Source organism: Alligator mississippiensis, chromosome 6 (assembly GCF_030867095.1).
Source record: "Alligator mississippiensis isolate rAllMis1 chromosome 6, rAllMis1, whole genome shotgun sequence".
NCBI lineage: Eukaryota > Metazoa > Chordata > Crocodylia > Alligatoridae > Alligator > Alligator mississippiensis.
The window spans coordinates 59,154,669-59,175,977 of NC_081829.1; the positions used below are offsets into that span (position 1 = coordinate 59,154,669).

General features: G+C 48.0%; 1 protein-coding gene across 1 annotated transcript in view; it reads right to left on the reverse strand.

Annotated features, from left to right (window-relative positions):
* Window positions 1-21,309, reverse strand: part of SPOCK2 (SPARC (osteonectin), cwcv and kazal like domains proteoglycan 2) — a 54,479-nt gene that overhangs the window by 7,449 nt on the left and 25,721 nt on the right. The window contains exons 2-7 of the mRNA XM_059729918.1: window positions 14,307-14,352; window positions 11,520-11,634; window positions 7,748-7,862; window positions 6,899-7,013; window positions 5,763-5,882; window positions 153-371 (exon numbers count right to left, since the gene is read on the reverse strand). Of these exons, the coding sequence (XP_059585901.1) occupies window positions 153-371; window positions 5,763-5,882; window positions 6,899-7,013; window positions 7,748-7,862; window positions 11,520-11,634; window positions 14,307-14,352 (730 nt within the window). The remainder of the gene's footprint in view (window positions 1-152; window positions 372-5,762; window positions 5,883-6,898; window positions 7,014-7,747; window positions 7,863-11,519; window positions 11,635-14,306; window positions 14,353-21,309) is intronic.

Consider the following 21,309-nt stretch of genomic DNA (forward strand, 5'->3'; position numbering starts at 1 on the left):
TTGCTTGCTGTACATTTCCTAAGCACGGTGGGCCCTTGGGGGTTCATAGAAAAGGGTCAACATTTTGTGGGGTCCCCAATTACTTGAATGAGCCGACTGAAAGCCCATTACAGCACATTATTCTCTCTCAAGGAAACCTGGTGGGGACGCACTTTCTCTCCAGAAGCAGAAGCACCACTCTGCTGTGGAAACATGTCCATCCTTGTAGGTGTCACAGGAGTTGAAGAAGGGCCGGATGCAGATCTCATATTTGTCCAAGTTGATAGCCGCCAGCTCTGTCTGATCCAGGAAGAGGTCACTGTTTGTGTCAAGCTTGGAAAACATCCAGCCGATAGAATCCTTGCAGCTGGCTACCAGGCTCTTGTCCAGTACTGTGAGGACACACAAGGAAGGGCAGAGAGAAGGGTGAGATACAAATCAAATGTGCCTTCAGTATCATGCACAGGTCCTCTTAGACAGCCTAGCCTCCTGGAAGGGGGAGTGTCAGCAGTGCTCACACTCATACTGCTCTTCATGTACAATCAGTAGATTCAGGATAAAAAAAAATTAATGGGGGGAAAAATACAAAGGACAGGGCCTTCTGAGAAGCAGTTTTCAAAACCATCAGCTGCTTTCCCCCCCGAGCTAAGCTTTCCTATCTGCAGGTCAGGCTCTCTCTCAGGAAGCACCACACAGGGAGAGGCAGGTTGGCAACCACCCTTTATTTTCAGGCCCTGGCCAGATTTTGTCACTGGCATTTCTGAGACACCTTTGCTGAAGAGGTCTCAGGTTGAGACATTGTCCTCACATGACAGTGGGCTAGGGAATCACACCACCCTGATGAAATGAACACAGGAGTTGGGATATAGAGCACAAAACCTGGACAAAGTAGGAGTGGGAAGTGCAAGTACTTTCCAGCAGCTGCCACCCTGCTGTGTTTGCTGTAATTCCTGCCAGACACGCACCAATCCACGCAGCTCTAGGGAAGCCAGGTCTGGATCCCCAGGCAGCTCACACTCTGAATCCTACTTCCCTTTCCCCAGTCACAGAGGGTACGAAGCAGCTGCCAGTCAGGCTCTAGATGGGCTTTCTAGCAGCAGGGAAAAAACAAACACAGCCTGCTGTTCAGATTAGCAGAGCTGAAGGAGGAAAGCTCACAGAGGAAGCTGGCAGGAGCGTCTGCCGCAAACTCAGCTCCAGCTGTCGACTGCATCGTATGCAGTGCCCTGGGGGAGCACTCAGCTCAGACAGTCCTGCTCGCTGACATTTAAACTACCTACATTCCTCCTGGCCACACTCACTTCACACTCCACATGTGCTCTGGGACCAACTTCAGACACCAGTCAGGAGACAAGGGACTTGGTTTGAATAGGCAGAGTGCAGTGTCTACCTCCCTTTGTATATGCTCACTCACAAATGGCCACTCTGGGAGACCTCTCTTGTGTGTCCCACCCAGCAAAGTGGGTCTAGCACCAACGTGTCTAACTCTAACCACACAACTAGGGCTCTGAAAAATTGACTTTTATACAGAGGAGACTTCAGCCACTAAGAAAAGCCTTGCTTCCATTGAAAACTATTCCCTCCCTACATCAAAGGTTCTCCAAGTGACCATAACATATCCCTGGGGTGTTTTCCAAGCCAGTCAAATGGCAGCAGGTTAATAATGGCACATGCATTAAGATATACTCTACTGGATACAATGATTCGAGCTCTACCTATTGCAGGAATTGTTGAGAAAAGTCTAAGCAAAGATACTGCCACCAAACATTGTCACCAGAGATTTATATATATATATAATTATGCATGTATATATATGTAATCACTCAATCACTGTGAAATGAGGTAGAACACAAAAGCCAATGAGCAAAATACAGTGCTGCTACACAGCAGGTTAGCCTTCAATGAATCCAACTGAAACTCCAGAGGGAAGGGGTTACAAAGCAGAAATAAATTATCCGAGATAGCACTTTACCAGGATTCCTGGGTTCACATGCCTATTTGTATTAAAAGGATCATCAGGGATCAAGAGTCAGGAGCACAGTGGGAGGTCATAGGAAGAATGCCTCAAGCCATCCCATACCAACTAACCCCACAATGGAAGAAGGCCACCTCCTGAATCACCAGCCCCAGTCCATGCACAGATGTCTTCTTTCCAAATAATGTCCTGATCCAACCCTGCTTAGGTCAAAAGAGCTGGCAGTGCCACAGTACAAACGCTGTCAACAATGGAATAAACAAGTCCCATTTAAGTATGTACTATTCACCCTGGCATTTATGAGACTACCCCAGAACAATGTTCTCTCCTGCTCAGATTATGGACCAGCTTCTTTGGCCACCAGGTTCACATCAACTGTGTGGAAAGCAAAAATGCTGGAGAATTTCCCCTGCTTAAGTAAGTCTCTAATCAAGCAAAGTACGTGGAAGCACCTCCACAGAGCCTCTTGCACTGGAAACTCCCACTCCAGCACTGGAGGATCAAGCAGGTAGTAGAGCAACAATACATTATACCTGATTCTCCAAGTGTGCACAGTCTCTGGGGGATCTCAAATCAATGGGATAAGTTAAAGATTTAAGGGGGCAACTCCTGCTAGGCCTAGGCAGCTCTGAACCAGGGAGCTGCCACTGGCAACTTGATGACCTCCCTCTTCCCTGCCTGTCAGCACAGGCACCAAAGAGAAATCAAGTTTCTTCAATTCCACACCCTTTTTCCAGTTCCATGGGTTTCATCAGCAGCCTGCAACCTCTCATCTTAGTATAGTCCATCTGTGACCTCTGGGATGCCAGGTCTGAGGCTGATGTCATGGAGAGGCAGCACTGTGACTGTGCTCTATTGTACATTGTTTTCCCGTCCTCTCCCAAGGACACTGATCTCCACCACAGGCCCCCTCCTTGCTTCTACCCTCTGTTGCTAACACAACATGTGACATCCATAGGCCTTATTTACACTTGGCTTATCTAAATAAAGGGCACAGGTGCTGAACCAGGTACCAAGCTTGTCAAACAAACCAACCAAGCACAGCTCATGCTGATGAATGGGATAGTCCACTGGAAATTCAAGCCACTGATGTTAGTGAATAAGTCTTCCAACAGCAGAGCTCCCACAGAGAAGACTCTTAGGCATGTCTGCCAGCACACGCAACCCAGGCCTGCACAAAAAGCTCAGTTTCTCCGCCGCCCCCCCCGGTGGGAGGGTACTGGCATGCTTCCTGTCCAGCCCAATGATTTGAAGCTTCCACTGGAGAGGAGATACTGATCCATTTCTAGTTTACATCTAGAATCCAGGAAGTTTTTGGAGAGTGTTGGGGACAACTTCCTGGTACAAGCATTGGAGGCCAACTAGGGGCCATGCTCTTTTTGACCTGCTGCTCACAAACAGAAAGGAATTGGTGGAGAATGTAGTAGTGGGTGGCAACTTGGGCAGCAGTGACCATGAGATGATTGAGTTCAGGATCTTGAGGAAAGGAAAGAAGGAGAGCACCAGAGTACAGACCCTGGAGTTCAGAAAAGAAGACTTTGACTACTTCAGGGAACTGATGGGCATGATCCCTGGGGAGGCAAATCTGAGGGGGAAAGTAGTCTAGGAGAGCTACCTGTACTTTAAAGAAACCTTACTGAGGGTGCAGGAAAGAATCATCTTGATGCACAGGAATACTAGCAAGTATGGCAGAAGACCAGGTTGGCTTAGCAGGGAACTTTACAAGAAGTGGAAGCTTGGACAAATGACTAGGAAGGAGTATAAAAGCACTGCTCAGGCATGCAGGCATGAAATCAGGAAGGCCAAAGCATAACTGGAGATCCAGCTAGCAAAGGACATGAAGGGTAATAAGAAAGGTTTCTACAAGTATTTTAGCAACAAGAGGTAGATCAGGGAAAGTGCAAGTCTTACTAAATGGGGGAGGCAACCTACTGACAAATGAGATGGAAAAGGCTGAATTACTCAATGCCTTTTTCACCTCAGTCTTCACAGCAAGGTCACCTCCCAGACTACTGCACCTGGCAGCACATTTTGGGGAAGAGGTGAGCATCCAACAGTGGCAAAAGAACAGGTTAGGAACTATTTAGAAAAGCTGGACATGTACAAGTACAGGGGGATGGACAGGATGCACCCAAAGGGTGTTAGAGGGCCAATGTGATTGCAGAGTCACTGGCCATCATCTTTGAAAACTCATGGTGATTGGGAGAGGTCCCGGACAATTAGAAAAGGGCAAATATAGTGCCCTTCTTTAAGAAAGGGAAGAAGGAGGATCCAGGCAACTACAGATCAGTCAGCCTCACTTCAGTTGTTGAAAAAATCATGGAGCACATCCTCAAGGAATTAATTTCTAACCACTTGGAAGAGAAGGTGATTAGGAACAGTCAACATGGATTCACCAAGGGCAAGTCATGGCTGACTAACCTGATTGCCCTCTATGGTGAGATGACTGGCTCTGTGGATGCGATATGCCTTGACTTTAGCAAGGCTTTTGATAAAGTCTCCCACAATATTCTTGCAAGCAAGCTAAGGAAGGACAGGTTGGATGAGCAGACTGTAAGGTGGACAGAAAACCGGCTGGATCATCAGATTCAGACGGTAGTAGTCAATGGCTCAATGTCTAGTTGGCATCTGGTGTCAAGTGGAGCGCCCCAGGAGTCAGTCCCAGGGCTGGTTTTGTTCAATATCTTCATCAATGACCTGGAATATGAGATAGAGTGCACTCTCAGCAAGTTTGTGAATGACACCAAGCTGGGAGGAGTAGTGGATATGTTGAAGAGTGGGGCTAGGCTTCAGAGAGACTTCAATAAATTGAAGGACTGGACCAAAAGAAACCTCATGAGGTTCAATAAGGAGAAGTGCAAGGTCCTGTAGTAAGGATGGAATAATCCCATGCACTGGTACAGGCTGGAGACCAATTGGCTAAAATGGACCCGGGGGTTACCGTGGACAATAAACGGAATATGAGCCAAGAGTGTGCCCTTGTTGTGAAGAAGGATAATGGCATACTGGGCTGCATTAGTAGGAGTGTTGCCAGCAGATCAAGGGAAGTGATTCTTCCCCTCTATTCAGCACTGGTGAGGCCACATCTGGAGTACTGTGTCCAGTTTTGGGCCCTCCACTACAGAAAGGATGTGAACAACTTGGGGAGAGTCCAGCAGTGGGCGACAAAAATGGTGAGGGGACTGGGGGACATGACTCTGAGGAGAGGCTGGGGGAACTGGGCTTGTTTAGTCTGAAGAAGAGAAAACTCAGAGGGGATTTAATAGCAGCTTTCAACTTCCTGAAGGGTGGTTCCAAAGAGGATGGAGCTAGACTGTTCTCAGTGGTGGCAGATGACAGGACAAGGAGCAAATGGGCTCAAGTTGAAGCAAGGGAAGTCTAGGTTAGATATTAGAAAGAACTTTCTCATGAGGGGGGTAGGAAAGCACTGGAACAGGTTACCCAGATATGTTGTAATAATCTCCATCCTTAGAAGCTTTTAAGACCCCACTAGACAAAGCCTTGACTGAGATGATATAGTTCGAGACAGTCCTGCTTTGGATAGGAAGTTGGACTAGATAACTTCCTGAGGTCCCTTCCAACCCTAATTTTCTATTATTCTTTGAATAGAGGAACTGGGGCCAAAGTCCCAGCTCCTCAGCTGCTGCAAGTCAGCAAGCTCTGCTCACATCCAAACCACTGCACTGATTTACACCAGCTGAGAACCTGACTCTATTCACTGCAGACCACTGCTCCTCCCTCCCCACAACCAGCAGGAGTTAGACACTTGTGCATGCACTCATGAATGGACAGTCTGCTGTTTCCATACCATTGACTGGATTGGTCCCTGGGCTTCCAGAACCATTCTGCTTGGAGTTCTCGTGCAGGAGCTGGAACCAATCCCGCAGACGGTCCCCCAGGTCTGCCAAATCCTGCCCAGTGCAGGTGTCTGAAAATTAACAAGTAAAATATTAAGCAAGTGTCCAAGCCAGTGGTGAGGGAAGGGAGGATGGAAATGGAGGCTGAAACTGGATGGGAAGTGGCCAATTTACCCCATGCAAGACGAGACAAAACCATGGTACTGGGAGTGGGGGAAGCAGAGGGCCTCCTATCCTTGGGCAGGCCCAACAGCCAGGCCCAGAAGCCTGCCAGTGGTCTCTAAATGTCTTTCTAGCACACTGCTCCTGGAGACCTTATCGGCAGACAATGCACTTTGCTGTGTGTCCTTGCCCACTTCCAAGCCCTGCTCCTTCTCATAGGCTTCTGGGCTGGAGATTCAGCCTGCTCTTCAGCAACTTCCCTCTCAATGGGTCCCTTTCCTCAATGACTCCTACCTCATTTGGCTCCTGTGTGTGTAGTCCTTTATATGCTCATCTTTCCTCCCCCACCCATCTCTCTTGCACTCCCCCTTCCTCTCTCCTTCACTTCCTTCTCTTCTTAACCGTCTCCATTAACACCCTGCACTGACCCTGCTGCCTCAGTCCCCAGGCCTAGTCCAGCTCCAGTGAAGGCAATGAGTGAGAGCCAGCCATATCTTTCTCCTTTGTGCTACTTCTATCCCTCAGACTCTTGCTACTGATCATTTATCAGGCACTAGCCCAGCTACCTAACATGCAGGGGGCAGGAGAGCAGATCAAGCTCTGATAGGTCCTACATGCTCTAGTGCTGCCTGCTTCTTTGGAGACTTGACCCTGGGAAACAAAAATTCAAATGCTACCTCCAGGGCCAGCAGCTGGGTTCCACTCCCCCTGCTGTAGAAGGCTGGGGGTGCCTGCATACACACACCCAGCTATGCTCCTGTCTGAGGGTGGTAGCCTGCCCTACCCCACTGTCTTACTGAAAGCCAGCAGTGCTGGCACCTTCATTCTCCTATTGCTCCCCCCTCCAAGGGGCATGTGCTTTTCTTGTTCATTCTGGCACCCACAGCTAAGGCAAAGCCATCACTACCCAAAGCCTCCCTCCTACCTTGCTTGGTATCTGTGGTTGAAGTGGGGCTGTGCTCAGTGGGGCAGGGGCACTGGCCTTCACACTTCGCCGTCAGCTGCTTGCTGGTCAAGCAGGCTTGCTGTTCCAGTTTGCACTGAGAGACAGAGAAGGCAGAGTGAGTGCAGGAGACCAGACCCTGCTCTGAGCATTTGGCAGGTCACGCCAAACTACACATGATGCGAAACAGAAGCTCCCGTGACTCACCAGGTAGCAAGCATGACCCCAGATGAAAGCAACCCACTACCTACATAGGACCACAAAGATCAGATTGCTATATTCAAAGACTTGGGGATTTTTGCCTTCCTCTGTAGCATGTGGCATAGTCCTCTCTCTAGGATCGTCTGAACATACATTAGCCTAACAACTTCCCTGCTATTGCATTAGCAAACCATTGATAGCACCTTTTCTCTACTGCTCTTCCTTGTGGCACATTGTGAGGATTTTATTTTCAAGAGGGTGCTTTGTGGCTGTGGTGTGGCACAGGTGTGGGTGTGTTGAGGGGGAGGATACAGATGATTTTGTGTATTTCTTAGAATAAACTGCAGTCAGTGCAGGGAACTGGCCTGTGATACCCAATGCCTGCTCAGGAGCACACATCACCCCTCCCACAACTGAGCTAAATTCCTCAATTGCTCCTGTGCCTCTGTGCTGCTACACAATTCTCAGAGCTAGAGTCTTGAGCACCATCAACCAAGTGCCAGCAGACGTGAGCTGCACAGCAGGATTTCATTCTATGCTAGAAACCATGCCAGGCTGCAGCTCCTCACAGGCTACCCTGATACACCCACCTACCACCCCCCTTAACACAAGTCTTGTTTCCTCTCTCACCACAGAGCTGTAAGTGTGTCCATCGGAGCCACAGACAGATGCGAGCTGGGTCATGTGACAGGGCTTGCAAAAGCTCTCTTTGTTTCCATGGAGTTTCAGGGCAGGCTGCTTGATTCTAACCACAGGAAAAAGGGAAAGAGAGAGAGATGGAGATGTATTAGGCAGGTTCAACCCAAGCTGTTTGCTCCCTGACAGGATGGGATGGAGGCTTCTGCTTTTCAGCTCCCCAAAGAAGTCAGTCACTCCTATCACTATGGGGCAAATCACCCTCATTTGGCAGGCAGCTGTCCACCTGCCTGTCACACTGGGACCAGGGACAGGGTGTGGGAGGAGAAGTGACCTTTGAAGCAACAGGTTTGTAACCAAACCTGGACAGGTTAGACAAGTGGGCAGAAAACAACAGAATGCAGTTCAATAAGGAGAAATGCAAAGTGCTGCACCTAGGGAGGAAAAATGTCCAGCACACCTACAGCCTAGGGAATGACCTGCTGAGTGGCACGGAAGTGGAAAGGGATCTTGGAGTCCTAGTGGACTCCAAAATGAACATGAGTCGGCAGTGTGACGAAGCCATCAGAAAAGCCAATGGCACTTTATCGTGCATCAGCAGATGCATGACGAACAGAACTAAAGAGGTGATACTTCCCCTCTATCGGGCGCTGGTCAGACCGCAGTTGGAGTACTGCGTGCAATTCTGGGTGCCGCAATTCAAGAGGGATGTGAATAACCTGGAGAGGGTCCAGAGAAGGGCCACTTGTATGGTTAAGGGTCTGCAGACCAAGCCCTATGAGGAGAGACTAGAGAAACTGGACCTTTTCAGCCTCCGCAAGAGAAGGTTGCGAGGCGACCTTGTGGCTGCCTATAAGTTCATCACGGGGGCACAGAAGGGAATTGGTGAGTTTATTCACCAAGGCGCCCCCGGAGGTTACAAGAAATAATGGCCACAAGCTAGCAGAGAGCAGATTTAGATTGGACATTAGGAAGAACTTCTTCACAGTTCAAGTGGCTAAGGTCTGGAACGGGCTCCCAAGGGAGGTGGTGCTCTCCCCTACCCTGGGGGTCTTCAAGACGAGGTTAGATAAGCATCTAGCTGGGGTCATCTAGACCCAGCACTCTTTCCTGCCTATGCAGGGGGTCAGACTCGATCTATTGAGGTCCCTTCAGCCCTAACATCTATGAATCTATGAATCAAAGCCCAAGTGATCCTGGAGCTGGTTTTCATAGATTTCATAGACATTAGGGCTGGAAGGGACCTCGGAAGATCATCTGTTCCCAAAGGGCAGGAACTCAGCTGGGGTCATAGGATCCCAGCAAGATGAGCATCCAGTTTCATCTCGAAGGTGTTCAATGAAGGCGCTTGAACCACCTCCGGTGGCAGGCTGTTCCAGACCTTGGGGGCTCGGACAGTAAAGAAATTCTTCCTTATGTCCAGCCTGAAACGATCTTGTAGTAGTTTGTGACCATTTGACCTCGTCATCCCTTGGGGCGCTCTGGTGAACAAACGTTCCCCCAGATACTGGTGGTCACCCCTGATAAACTTGTAGGTGGCCATCAGATCACCCCTGAGCCTGCGCTTTTCCAGGCTATAGAGCCCCAGGTCTCTCAGCCTGTCATCGTAGGGTCTGCTTCCCTGACCTCTGATCATGCGCATGGCTCTTCTCTGGACTCTCTCAAGCTTCTCCACATCCTTTTTGAATTGTGGAGCCCCAAACTGGACACAGTACTCCAGCTGCGGCCTCACTAAGGCCGAGTACAAGGGGAGAATGACGTCCCGGGATTTGCTTGAGAAGCATCTATGGATGCAAGCCAGCGTTTTGGTTGTTTTACTAGCCACAGCATCGCATTGCAGGCTCATGTTCATCTTGCAGTCAATGATGATCCCCAAGTCTCTTTCTTCCATAGTGCTAGCCAACATAGCACTGCCGAGCCTATAAGGATGCTGCAGGTTTTTTTTCCCCAAGGTGGAGAACCTTGCATTTATCGGCATTGAACACCATCAGATTCTCGTCCGCCCACTTGCTGAGCCTGTCCAGGTCAGCCTGGATCACCCGCCTGTCTTCTGGTGTGGATGCTTTGCCCCAAAGTTTGGTGTCATCGGCGAACTTGGCCAGTCCGCTTCTGACTCCAGTGTCCACATCATTAATGAAGATGTTGAACAGTATGGGTCCAAGGACAGAGTCCTGGGGGACCCCGCTGGTCACAGGACACCATGATGAGTGACTTCCATCAATTACTACCCTCTGGGTCTGACCCCGGAGCCAATTTTCCAGCCAGTGGATCGTGGAGGACCCAAGGCAACAATTGGCCAGTTTCTCCAAGAGGCGATCATGGGACACCAGATTGAAGGCTTTTTTGAAGTTTTGCACGCCTGGGTTTTCAGGGTGCAAGAGGAAGCAAGTGGGAGGTGGCCCAGCAATCCCCAAGGGAACAATGTGTACAAGAATTGGGTCATTTCTAAAGAACACTGGAAAATAAGTGGGGAAAGAGACAACATTAGCAGCTGTAACTGCACTGGGTTCCGGAAGAGCCAGTCTGCCTTCGGGCCTCTCTCCTGACCCGTACTCAGCTGGTGCAGCTGGAAGTACTGACCAGCCCACAGCACGATGCAAGTACAAGAGAGAGGACATTACTTCATTGAGAGCTCCTGCCTCTGAAACACTTCTCTCTGTGCTCCAACCAATGCCTGAAGCATTAATCCAGTCTAGGCTCAACACTTTTTGTTTTCCTGTTTAGTTGTGGGCTGAAAAGGCTGGCTCTGTGCCACTGCTTTGCTGGAAGCAAGGATTTTACATTATTATAGTTGGTAGCTCCCACACATTGTTGTGCCTCTACTATTGCATGTTCCTATCCCAGGGAGGGCTCCGTCACTTGACCCAGCGTCAGCTAAAACAGCTGCACCCAGAAAACACTGCTGGCTGTAACAGAATCAACCAGGAACTTTAAAGTATGGGGTGTAGGGAGGGTTAGGAAACAGCTGCTCATCAGCCCATCCTGTCCGCAGGGAATCTGGAGCCCTTTGTGTGCTCTTCCTTCATCTCTGACATTGCAGGCTGATGTAAGAATCCACCTGTTACAAGGTGAAGTTCAAATGATAAATCCTGTCCAAGCTGCAGCTGTGTTAATTAACATCTTCACTAGTGCCAGGCTCCTGCAGTCTGTCTGTCTCACGAGTAAGGCTGAGAAGAACCTGACCTGGATTCCTGAGTCCAGTGCAACTAGCTAGTGCCAGCTGTGGCAATGATATGGCTTTGTTCCCGTGTGTTTCTAGAACAAAAACATTCCCAGCTACTACCCATTTATAGACAACCCTACAATAATAAACACATGTATGTGCAGCAAAGAAGCACACACAGAGAGAAAAGAACTGGGAAACCAATAAAAAGTTTCTTCTATTTTAGAAGTCAAGAAGGTTATTGCAAAGAACAATCAGCTCAGGAACTGAGTTCAAATTGATGGACTAATAGCATGGCAGCATCTGTCTGAGGCTGTTTCTGTCAAAACAGATCACCAGAGCACATCTCCCTGCTTGGCCTGCCATGGCCTTGCCCCTCTATAGCACTGTTTGCTATGTGATATTGTTCACACATCACTGTGTTTTAGGAGTATAGGAATAGGCACAGGAAGTTGGCATATCATCTACCCTGATGGACGACTGGAGTATTACAAAGGAGACAAACAAGGAAAGATAAGAACAGTTCCAACCTTTTCAACATGATAAGCTGTGACAGGAACAATGTCATTCAAACCCCCCCCCAGATTCCAGGCTCCCTCTTACCTGTGTTCTAGCTTTTTGCGGCTAATGCACATGGCCCTCTGGTAGCCCTGGGCAATGCAAACCTTATGCCGGCTACATTTCACTTTCTGGCAGGGGTCTTTGGTTGTGTCCAAAGCTGAAGATAGAAAAAGAGAACGCTGGTGAACTAAATGTCCCCTCTGTCATTTGCAACCCATCCTGCAAATGGCAACACAGTGTTCATCATGATAGTCTCAAAAAGAGCCTTGTGTGGTAATAGTCACTTAGGCTACACAGCACAAGAATGTCATCTAAACTCATCCCTTTAAGGCAGCTGCACTCTGGTAATTAGTTGTCGGTTGGTAGCCATAGGCCAGGACTAGGAAAACCAAGAACATCTTTGAACTTTCCCTTTTTGTCACCTGAAATTTCATTGTCTGCCCTGTACCTGGTCAAAAACCAGCACTTGTGTATTAAGAACATTTCTGCAAATGTGTTCTGCTCTTTTTGCACTGAAAAAGTCAACAAAGAATTTTATTTATAAACCAAAATTTGGAAAACCCAGGACTGTGCACTACACAGGCTGCGTGAGGTTTCTGTAAAATGCCTGTTTTCCTAAACTGCATCTTTCTATAAGAGAGCTGTCTCACACTCTTTTCTGTAAGGGTGATGCCTGCCACATCCTATCTCCAAAGTACTACATGTACAGCAGCTTAGAGGTAGGACTGATCTAGTGGTCTGAGCATGGAGCTGGGAGACAGCATTCCTTCCCCCAGTTGTAACCCTAGATCTCCTGAAGACCTTTAACCAAGTGACCTTTGGTAAATCCCTTTAAAATTTGCCTCAGGGTCCTCCTTAAAACTTATTTTTGTGATGCCTATAGACACCTTGCCAAAGGTTAGGCAGCAGGTGTTAGGAGACCAACAATGTCTTCTTATTTTCTTGTATTCCTTCATCTGCTGGCCTGCATCCATCTGTTGTCTGCTATGATATACTTAGATGATATGTTCCTTGGGGAAAAAAAGACCATTTTTATGTTCTGCGTTTCTACAGCACCCAACATAATAGTCCAGGGCTGGAGCTCCTAAGCACTGCTGCAACACAAATATCATCATCTTCAGTTTCTCCCTCTATAGCATAGGAGTATTCATGAAGAAGCACTGTAAAAGGGTTAGTTCCTATCTGTAAAGTAATAATTATAAATAACAACATAGCTATAAGTTAACAGATAAGCAGCACTTCTCATACTGCCTCCTCATCTCAACTGTGAAAAATCTTCAGTGACTAGGGCCCTGTCTGTAGGGAGGGCACAGTCAGCTTGTCACAAACAGATGCTGGTCACTGACAAGGCCTGGCTTCTGGAGCTCATGCATGCTGCCTGCCGTTGGGGCAACTTGAGTCACTGCAGCCAGGGACTCAGGCAGACAGAAAACCAACCATGTTGAGACCTGACCCATCCAAACCAGAATATGACAGAACTCAACAAAAGCAAATGCAGCACAGAATCAGGAATTCTCTGATCGTACTTCTGTCTTGTTAGTCTGATAGCACTGAGCTTATGGGGCCAATTCACATATTGTAAAGGAACTTGCAGAAAAAAGTATTTGATGTGCCACATCCCGGGTCTCAGATGTTGTCCAATCCTCTGCTAACGCTCTTCCCCTGCCTGCAGAGAGCCTCCTCAAGGGCAGATCACCAGCTGGAGCAAACAGCTCTGGCTGCTGACCAGAACTTCTATCAGGCTGCCCCTGACACCAGCAGATGCCTTGTATTTCACAGCCCTTCCCAAATGCATGTAGCCAGCGTTCCAGCAGAGAATGCAACTGTCCCAAACCTGGCTGACAGGAAATCAGGGCCCAGCACTAGGCATGGCAATAGGCCAGCAGTGGCAGAGTCTGTTGCAGAATGGCTCCTGCAGGATGGGCCAGTATCTCTGACAGTTAATGCACAGATCATGCCCAAATAGAAATGATGTTCAGCTATTTGCTAGGGTAGCAGCCAAAATGTGGGAAGGTGAGAAGAGGGTGGGGGAGGCAGGGACGAATCAGCATTTTAAGATCATCAATATTCATACGAAAAGTGGTGGAGTCACATTGGCCCGTGTCAGATTCCCAGAGTTGCCTTCTTCCTTCATTTGTTCTGTATCTACGTAGAAACAAAATTATAGCTCCTCCAAACACCCACAGTAAGAAACCTCTGTGACATCACAGGCCCATTCTGTTCCCACAGCAATTCCACTGTGATGTCAATGTAAAAGGATTGATATTTCCAAGTGGAAAATAAGCACAAGAGGATGACATCAGAATAGCCCCCAACACTCATGCAGCATCTCTATAAGCATTACTGGGAAAGATAATTTAATCCACCACTGAAGCAGAATCAGCACCGGGCTGAACAACAGCTGCCCTTTAACAGCACATGGGACCTTGCCCAACCTGTCAGGATAGGAAATGGAGAACAGTGAATTTGCTGGGATGATATAGAATCTACTCAAGCTAGGACATTCATGCACACTGCTGTGGGAGGAGACATTTAATCACCCTAGTTTAATTACCAAAGCACTGGTCAAGATCTTTGTTTAAATTCCACCCATTAGATGGCAGCTCTAAAGATACACTGCATGTGACTTGCTGGTGAGGCACTGGCTCAGAAAAAAAGGGGGCACTTAATCCCTAGCTCCACTTGATGCAGGATGCTGGTGTTCCTCGCCAATGCTAAAGTTCAGCATCAGGTAACTGGAGTGGATGGCAGCAGGACTGTCTAGAGACACATTCCTGGAAGTGTCAGCAACTCTGCAAACAATGAGCATAAGCAAGAAACAAGAGTTACCTTCATCAACTGGCTGATTATCCTCCCAGCTCTTGATATAGTCATCCTGGGGAACGAGAAAGAGAAGGGGAGAGAGAACAGCTTAGTCAATGGAAATACCAAATGTGAGAATCCATGTTCAGAACTACAAGCCTGATGATCAGTGATTAAAGATAACACTGACCTGAAGAGGTAACAATAATGCCTCATTGACAACTGGGGCTTGGAGGACAGTTGCACTGACACTTGCAAAGACAATTTAAAGGTTCCTATTGTATATATTTATTATTTCCTTCAGCATTGCTAGAAATGTGAAAACAGCCAATCATTATCCAAGCAGGCCCTATGGGAGATTCCCTTTGCCCAGCACAGCTGTAGCAGTGTACCTTCACCTTGGGATATGTCTATAGGGCATGGTTTAGTCCCAGACTGATACACCCCTAGTAGTTTTCAGTGACCTAACTTGGGCATCAGGAGCAGTAAACAGCTGTTACACAGAGATCTGCCTAGGTGAAGCACCATGCTATCAGCTTCCAGTACCCATGCTAGCTCATTCAGACATAGCTTAGGTCTCTCTGCATGACACAGCATTGTGCTGTGTAGATGTACCCCAGCTGTGGCCTCTGGTGCATTCAAGTCCTGGCTCAGAGGGGATAGGTCTGGTTATCTATCATAAATGCTGGCACAGCTGTTCGAATGGCAGTGCGCTGCTCAGTCAGTATCTACCCACATTTTTAAAAGTGCTGAGCAAATTAAATTTCTTGGGAAAGGAAAACACATGTCCTTTGTCTCCGACTCCCTGATCTTGAAAAGCAATTGATCGTTCCTGGTGACTCAGGATTGAAGTCCCTCAAGCCACTCCATCCAGCCCCTGATGGCCGCCTTTGTCTGCTCCAAGCAACAAGGCTGAAGCAGAATACTACTCTAGCCAGTGCTGCTCTTTTTAAAGCAAAGAAGTGAGTGAAGGATACAACTAGATGTGCAGTAAAAACATGGAAGTGTAAGAGCTGTGACTTTATTGGTGGGCCCAAAATTTACATGTTGCAGGTGGGAAACTGAGCTCACTTGCCCAAGTCAAAACAGGGAGTCCAAGTCCCAGCCCCCTCCTCAGGCAGCCTGACAACCACTTCCGCTGTCACACTGTGCAGGACTTAAACCCACAAGCCTCCTTTGTTTGTGGAGTCTCCAGATTTGGAAAGCTACCAACAGTTTGCAGCACTAGCATAATCAGTGACGCTGCTCTCCTTGAAAATGTTTTTCAAGGCAGAATCAAATGCAGGAAACAACAACAACAAAGAGCAAAAGCAGAGGGAGGGGTTCAACAGTTAATGACTCCATGCTATAGGGAAAGGGGGCACCACTACTGTGCAGTGCCAGTGCTGGATCCATTCAGGTTTCTCCTTGTGGTTCTCTTACCTGTGCCACCGCCAAACAAACACTGTTGCTATGCTCTCAGATGCACCTTTACGGTTTGTCACTTGCTGCTTAGGCCTATTAAGAATAGCTTTGATGTAAGAACAAGGTCTTCCTTGCTTTTTGTACAGTGCCAAGCACAGTGTCAATGTACAAGTGACATCAACAGATGATAATATCATGTGCGTATCAATTAGAATACTACTACCAGTACTACTCCATGTGTATCATTATATAACAACCACCTCCCTGACAGGTATTTGCTAAGTCCTTCAGTGGTACCTTCTTTTTGCTGACAGTTGCATAGGCAATTTCTTAGGGAGAAATTGTACATAGGGCTAGCACAAGGCCTATACAGCACCGCAATTCCACTTCAGTGGTCTTCTGCATAAGGATAAATCTTCCTTTTGTGCATGAACAAAGGCATGTGTGTATAAGCACAGATACATATACAAAATACACATGCATGCACATACGCCTGCTCCTCTTGGCCATACTTTATGCAGCATGCAACTGTTCAAGTCAACTCCTGCTAAGCCAAGGGGAGTGGTCAAGGATGAAAGAACAGAAAGGATAACACAGATGCCCTGTAAAAATTAAGTGGAACCAGATTCAAAAATCAATATTTACTCACCTCCACCTCCTGGAAATGCAGGCCGCAGCAGAAGAGTAGGTAAAAAAAAAAAGAGGGGGGGGGGGGGAGAGAAGAGAACATACATGAAATAAAGACACAGCTAGGGCTAAGGCTGCAGAAGTGAGCCAGATTTGTGATCAAACAGACTATTTTTTTGTTTAAATTCCCTGAAATGTCAGAATTAATTTCCTCTAAGTGATGTGTTTTTATAAAGACTCCCCCAATGCATCTTTCCTGCTTTCCCAATTTGCATTCATTAAATCATACTACTTTCACAATGGCAGCAATGAAATTAGATTGCAGGGACAAAACTCAAGATGAATGCTGATCATTCAGTGCTTTATTTAAGCAGTAGCACCTCTTCCAAGACATTCTGGTTACCTCTGGGAGCAGAAGCAACTGTGTCTTGGCAGGTCTGTGTCATGTTTGGTGCGCTTGAATTCACAGTAATCTTTATACAGCTTTCAACTCGGCTGTAATAAGTAAATTCAACAAACCAAACTGAAGGTCCTTGCTGACAATGGAATCTTGACTTCCTTCCTGTTCTGCCAGCTTCCTAACACACCCTGGAGGCAAATATTTTAGACCCTAGGAAAGGGGACATTATATTTAGGAGTGACCAGTAACCTATTCTAAGTTGCTTTGTTAGGGATTTAAACCAAACTACTGCCACCATAGTGTTACTTGGCTCCTGGTAAAATGAATGTCCCCATTCCTTTGGTCCCAGCTGTTCTCTTCAGCTCAATGTCCTGTCTGACACATCCAAAAGCCTTGCGGGTATTTATCAGCCACACCACATGCTGTATCAGCAGCAGCAGCAGCTGCAGTTCAGGAGAAGAGCTATGTCCTATTCAGGTTTCACAGTTATACTAAATGGGCTCTTGCCATGACAAAGCCTTCATTTCTGTGCAGTGGATTTGGGAGATACCACATACCCTGATAGCATCCAGATAAGGGACTCGTGCTAGAAGAGCTTCCACAAATACATCTGAATAGGGGGGGGGAAAGAAGCTCTGATGAGACAGCAGTCTTTGCAAGTCACTCACTGGCAACATCTTGTTCTCTAGGTGTAGATGTCTGACTGCAGTTTGTAAAAGAAATCAGGGATTTGCTAGTCTGACTCACCTTGACACAGCTACATTCTTAGTGAATGCTGTGCCCATTTTATAGGGACATCACATAAAAACTTCCTGGATAGGCCTCATATTGTGTGGTGCTGTTGGTTCCTTCAAGAATACTGCAGTATCAATGGGGGCTTCTCACTGCTGTTTCCATGGGCCAGCACCAGAGCTCTGAGTGCCCCAGGCCATCTTTTACCCCTGTCAGCCTGCAGCCAACAAGTGCTTTGCTTCCCCTGCATTCTGCTGCTGCCCTGTTTTCCACATGCCTTTCCTGCTCTTAGAAGGTCAGTACATTGTGGTTGGATCTGACAGGACCCAACATCAAATTCAGGTGTTGTGCTTTGCAAATGCACTAAATGCCTGTATTAGAGACCTTTCAATTAATTGAAAAATCCTTTAACCCTCTGGCTATTACTCTGCTAGCAGAGTATCTGCATATTCACATTGGCTCCCTTTTCATTTCTCAATAGGTTACACACTGAAATTAAGGCCTTCTCAGTGTCTAACAAACATGAACACCCCCCTCCCCTGTGTCCCACAGGCCCACTCCTGTCACCCTCCCTCTCCCACACAAGCTCTCACACAGTTCTGAGTGAACGTGCGCGGTCGCACAGAAGCACATGCTATCTGTCACAATTCTCCTTCCCTCATCTTTCTAATGAGACCTGAGCTGTTGGCTCAGCCAGCCTTGCTGACACAGGTACTGTTTCTCAGTCTAGGCCCCAGCCCTGAGATGACAGAATTTTTATTTTCTGAACGCGTCAGAAAGTGGATTACAGGGACATCCATGCAAGGATGGTGTCCCTGTAAGGACATCAGCATGCTGTCTTCTGGATGAGTGGGTGGAGAGGTCCCATATCAGGAAAGTCTTAAAAACAGCAGTGTCTGTCCAATGAGGGCACAAGCAGGGAAATGCCCCTTCTCAGGGCAGTCGCTCTCTCTGCTCAGTATCTAACAGAACCGCCCCTGTTCCTTCTTGTGGGACTCCCTCACAAGCCTGCAAGCACCTCTGATGACTCAATCCTGTTCCTTTCCCTTTGTTTTCCTTCCCTTCCTGGCTGAGTCTCAAGCCACTTCCTCCTGGTGCTGGCAGGTTTCAGTACAGCTGGAGCCTCAGAATAAGAGAAATGGGCTGTTGCTGCCATGCCCCAGCCAGGCTCAAAGGCATTGTGCGTCCCATCTGGCACTGGCGCTCTTTGTGGGGACAGCGATTCAGAGCAAGGCCAGAACAAAACAAATGTATTTTCTATTGAACACCCACTCGAGATTTTCAGCCCTGTCCACTCCCACCATCATTGCTTTCAATGGCCCCAATCAGCCAAGCACACAAAGCAGAACAAACAAGTTCCCTCTTCCTGAAGGAAACGGCACGTCGTCCAACCTGGCACGCTGCCACCCTGCAGCAGCTCTGCCAGTCCCACCAATGGGGGCTTCCGCAGTGGCTCGCTGCACTATGGAGCCAAAAGCCACTTGAGGGTTATTGGCTGAAGTGGGATGTGTAACAGCTCTTGGAAAGACTCCCACTGAGGAAGGGAGTTTGTCTCTAGGCTGGGGATAAGCATTCCCCTCCACTGGACAGAGAAAGGCAGGAGGATGTAGCGAAAGGCAAGCTGGGGTTATCTGTGCCATTGCTATGGCTGCCACACTGTATGGGTGATGCAAGGCAAAGGCTGGCCTCAAGACTGGTGTCAGTGCAGCATGTTACCATGGGGAAGACACTCAGAAAACCCTCTTAGGCCATTTGATCTTCAAGTCGGAGGATTCAAGGCTAGCAAGAAGAAACTCTCCCAACCCAGGAAAGCACCTTTGCTCCCCTGGAAGCAAGCCAATCAGGGCATGGGACAAGAAGGTCCCATTGCTCCCTGCAGCTTCATACAAGGGGTTGCCTGCAGCATGGGAGGAGGTTTTCCTTTCCTGTGAAATGCAATGGATTCTGATGTACCAGACGGGCCACCCTACATGGATTTCTGTAACAACCCACAAACAACCCTACCTGTCAAACCTTGTTCTGCACCAGACTTACTGACATGATGTAAGGAGCAAAAGCAAGAGCAGGGAGGGACAGAGCCTGCCATCAGCTGAATGGGAGGGGAAAAGAGTGCTCACTCTTTGGGTCATGGAAAGTAAAAGTCCACAATTTGCTGAAGTACCCCTGGGTGGGCACTGTGGGGTGGCACGTTTCTTCTGTGACGTAGGCTGGACATTAACAAATGTCCAACCTACCTCACAGCCCCTTGTGCTTGGACACACGTTACACAGGGGCACCTCTATGGATTTCAGTGGTGTTATTTCCTCCCCTGATATCTTTCTCCACTTAGGCTGCTGCACCCCTGCTGCAAGTGCCTTCTTCCCGACACTGCCACATACTGAGAATGGCCCTCCAGCACTTCTCTTGGTCACTGATTCTCCATCTTCACCCATTTCTCCATCCCTCCCCCCCCCCTCAACAGCTCTCTCTCCATTTGCTTTAGTAATTGCTTCTCTTTGCAGGTCTGCTATTTAACTCTGCAAACAGCTTTGAGAAGCATTTTGCATGGAAGATGCTATAAATACACAATAAAGCAGTAATGTACTATACATGCACATTAGAGAGTCCCCAAACCCAGTCTCTTTCAAACCACCACTAAGCTCCTGGCTACAGGGAATTTAATCAGTCCCTGCCTGGTGCTTGTGGGGGTTTATTTTCAGACCATTTGAGTTTATTTAAATAAAACAGATGTGTCAGCACTTTTGTGCATGTCACGTTCTGTAGACAGGAGGAGAGAGGGGAGAAAATGAGAAGATTGTTGACAGTGTAGGTCACTGGAGACAGCAGCTCCCTCAGGAGCTGAATGCATGGAGAGGAGACTATGCCTGACCTTGCATTATCACAGGGAAGTGTAGCACCAGCATAAGGGCTAGGGGAAGGATGCTGGGAGTGCTCAACATTTCTCCAGGCCTGAAGTCTGCCAGTTTCCCCCTCAGGCTACAGAATATTGCCAGGAGGCAGGCAGAGAAAAAAGACTAGAAGGGTGATATTTAGAGAAACACCGTGAATGTCTAGGCCTTAAAAATAACCTCCTTGATGGCTGCTCTGCAGCTGAAGCCTTGTATCGCAACCCCAGGGAAGTTCTGTTTAAGAACAAAAACCAAACTAGATTTCTCCACTAGACATGTTTGAATACAGCAAGAAGATACCCTACCCATGCTCTCTCTACTGTAAATAAAGTGGGGCCAAGAGAATGATGCCCATCTTAGTGTGGGAAGAAGGATGCTGTTAGGATGAGACCTAGAGGTGAAGAGAGAGAGAAGGGGAAGAGACCAAAAAAGAGAGGCAGGAAGGAGAATAAACAAGTCCCTCACTGGGAAAAGGTGGGTGTCCCTCCCCAGTAGCCCAGGGCAGGGCATACGTTTTCCCAGACAGTTGGGTGGGGCATCCTGTCTGCACACAACTGGCACAGAGCAGTTGCTATCCCCATATACCAGCTTCCAAGTGGGGACAGATTTTATGGTATGCAATTTATCTACCAGTATTAAAATGTGGATGCAGATAGGTAAACACCCATTAACTGTCCCTCTCTCCCTCATTCCTTACCCCTGTCCTGCTATGGACAGGACAAGGGGCTGCTCTTCAGGACCTGCATTGCTAGGCATTTTCCTGGTGGTTTTGGACACAGCAATAGCAGCAGCTGCCACTCTCTCATGGGGTAATGGGTGAGCCTTTGAGAAGGGAATCCCTAGCACAGGGGGTAGGCAACCCCCAGCATGCATGCCAGAGCATGGCACGTGAATGCTTTGCACTTGCACTTCAGGGAAAGGGCTGGGGCGGCACTGCCACAACAAGGATTGGACCCCTCGCAGCTCTCCCGCCATCTGC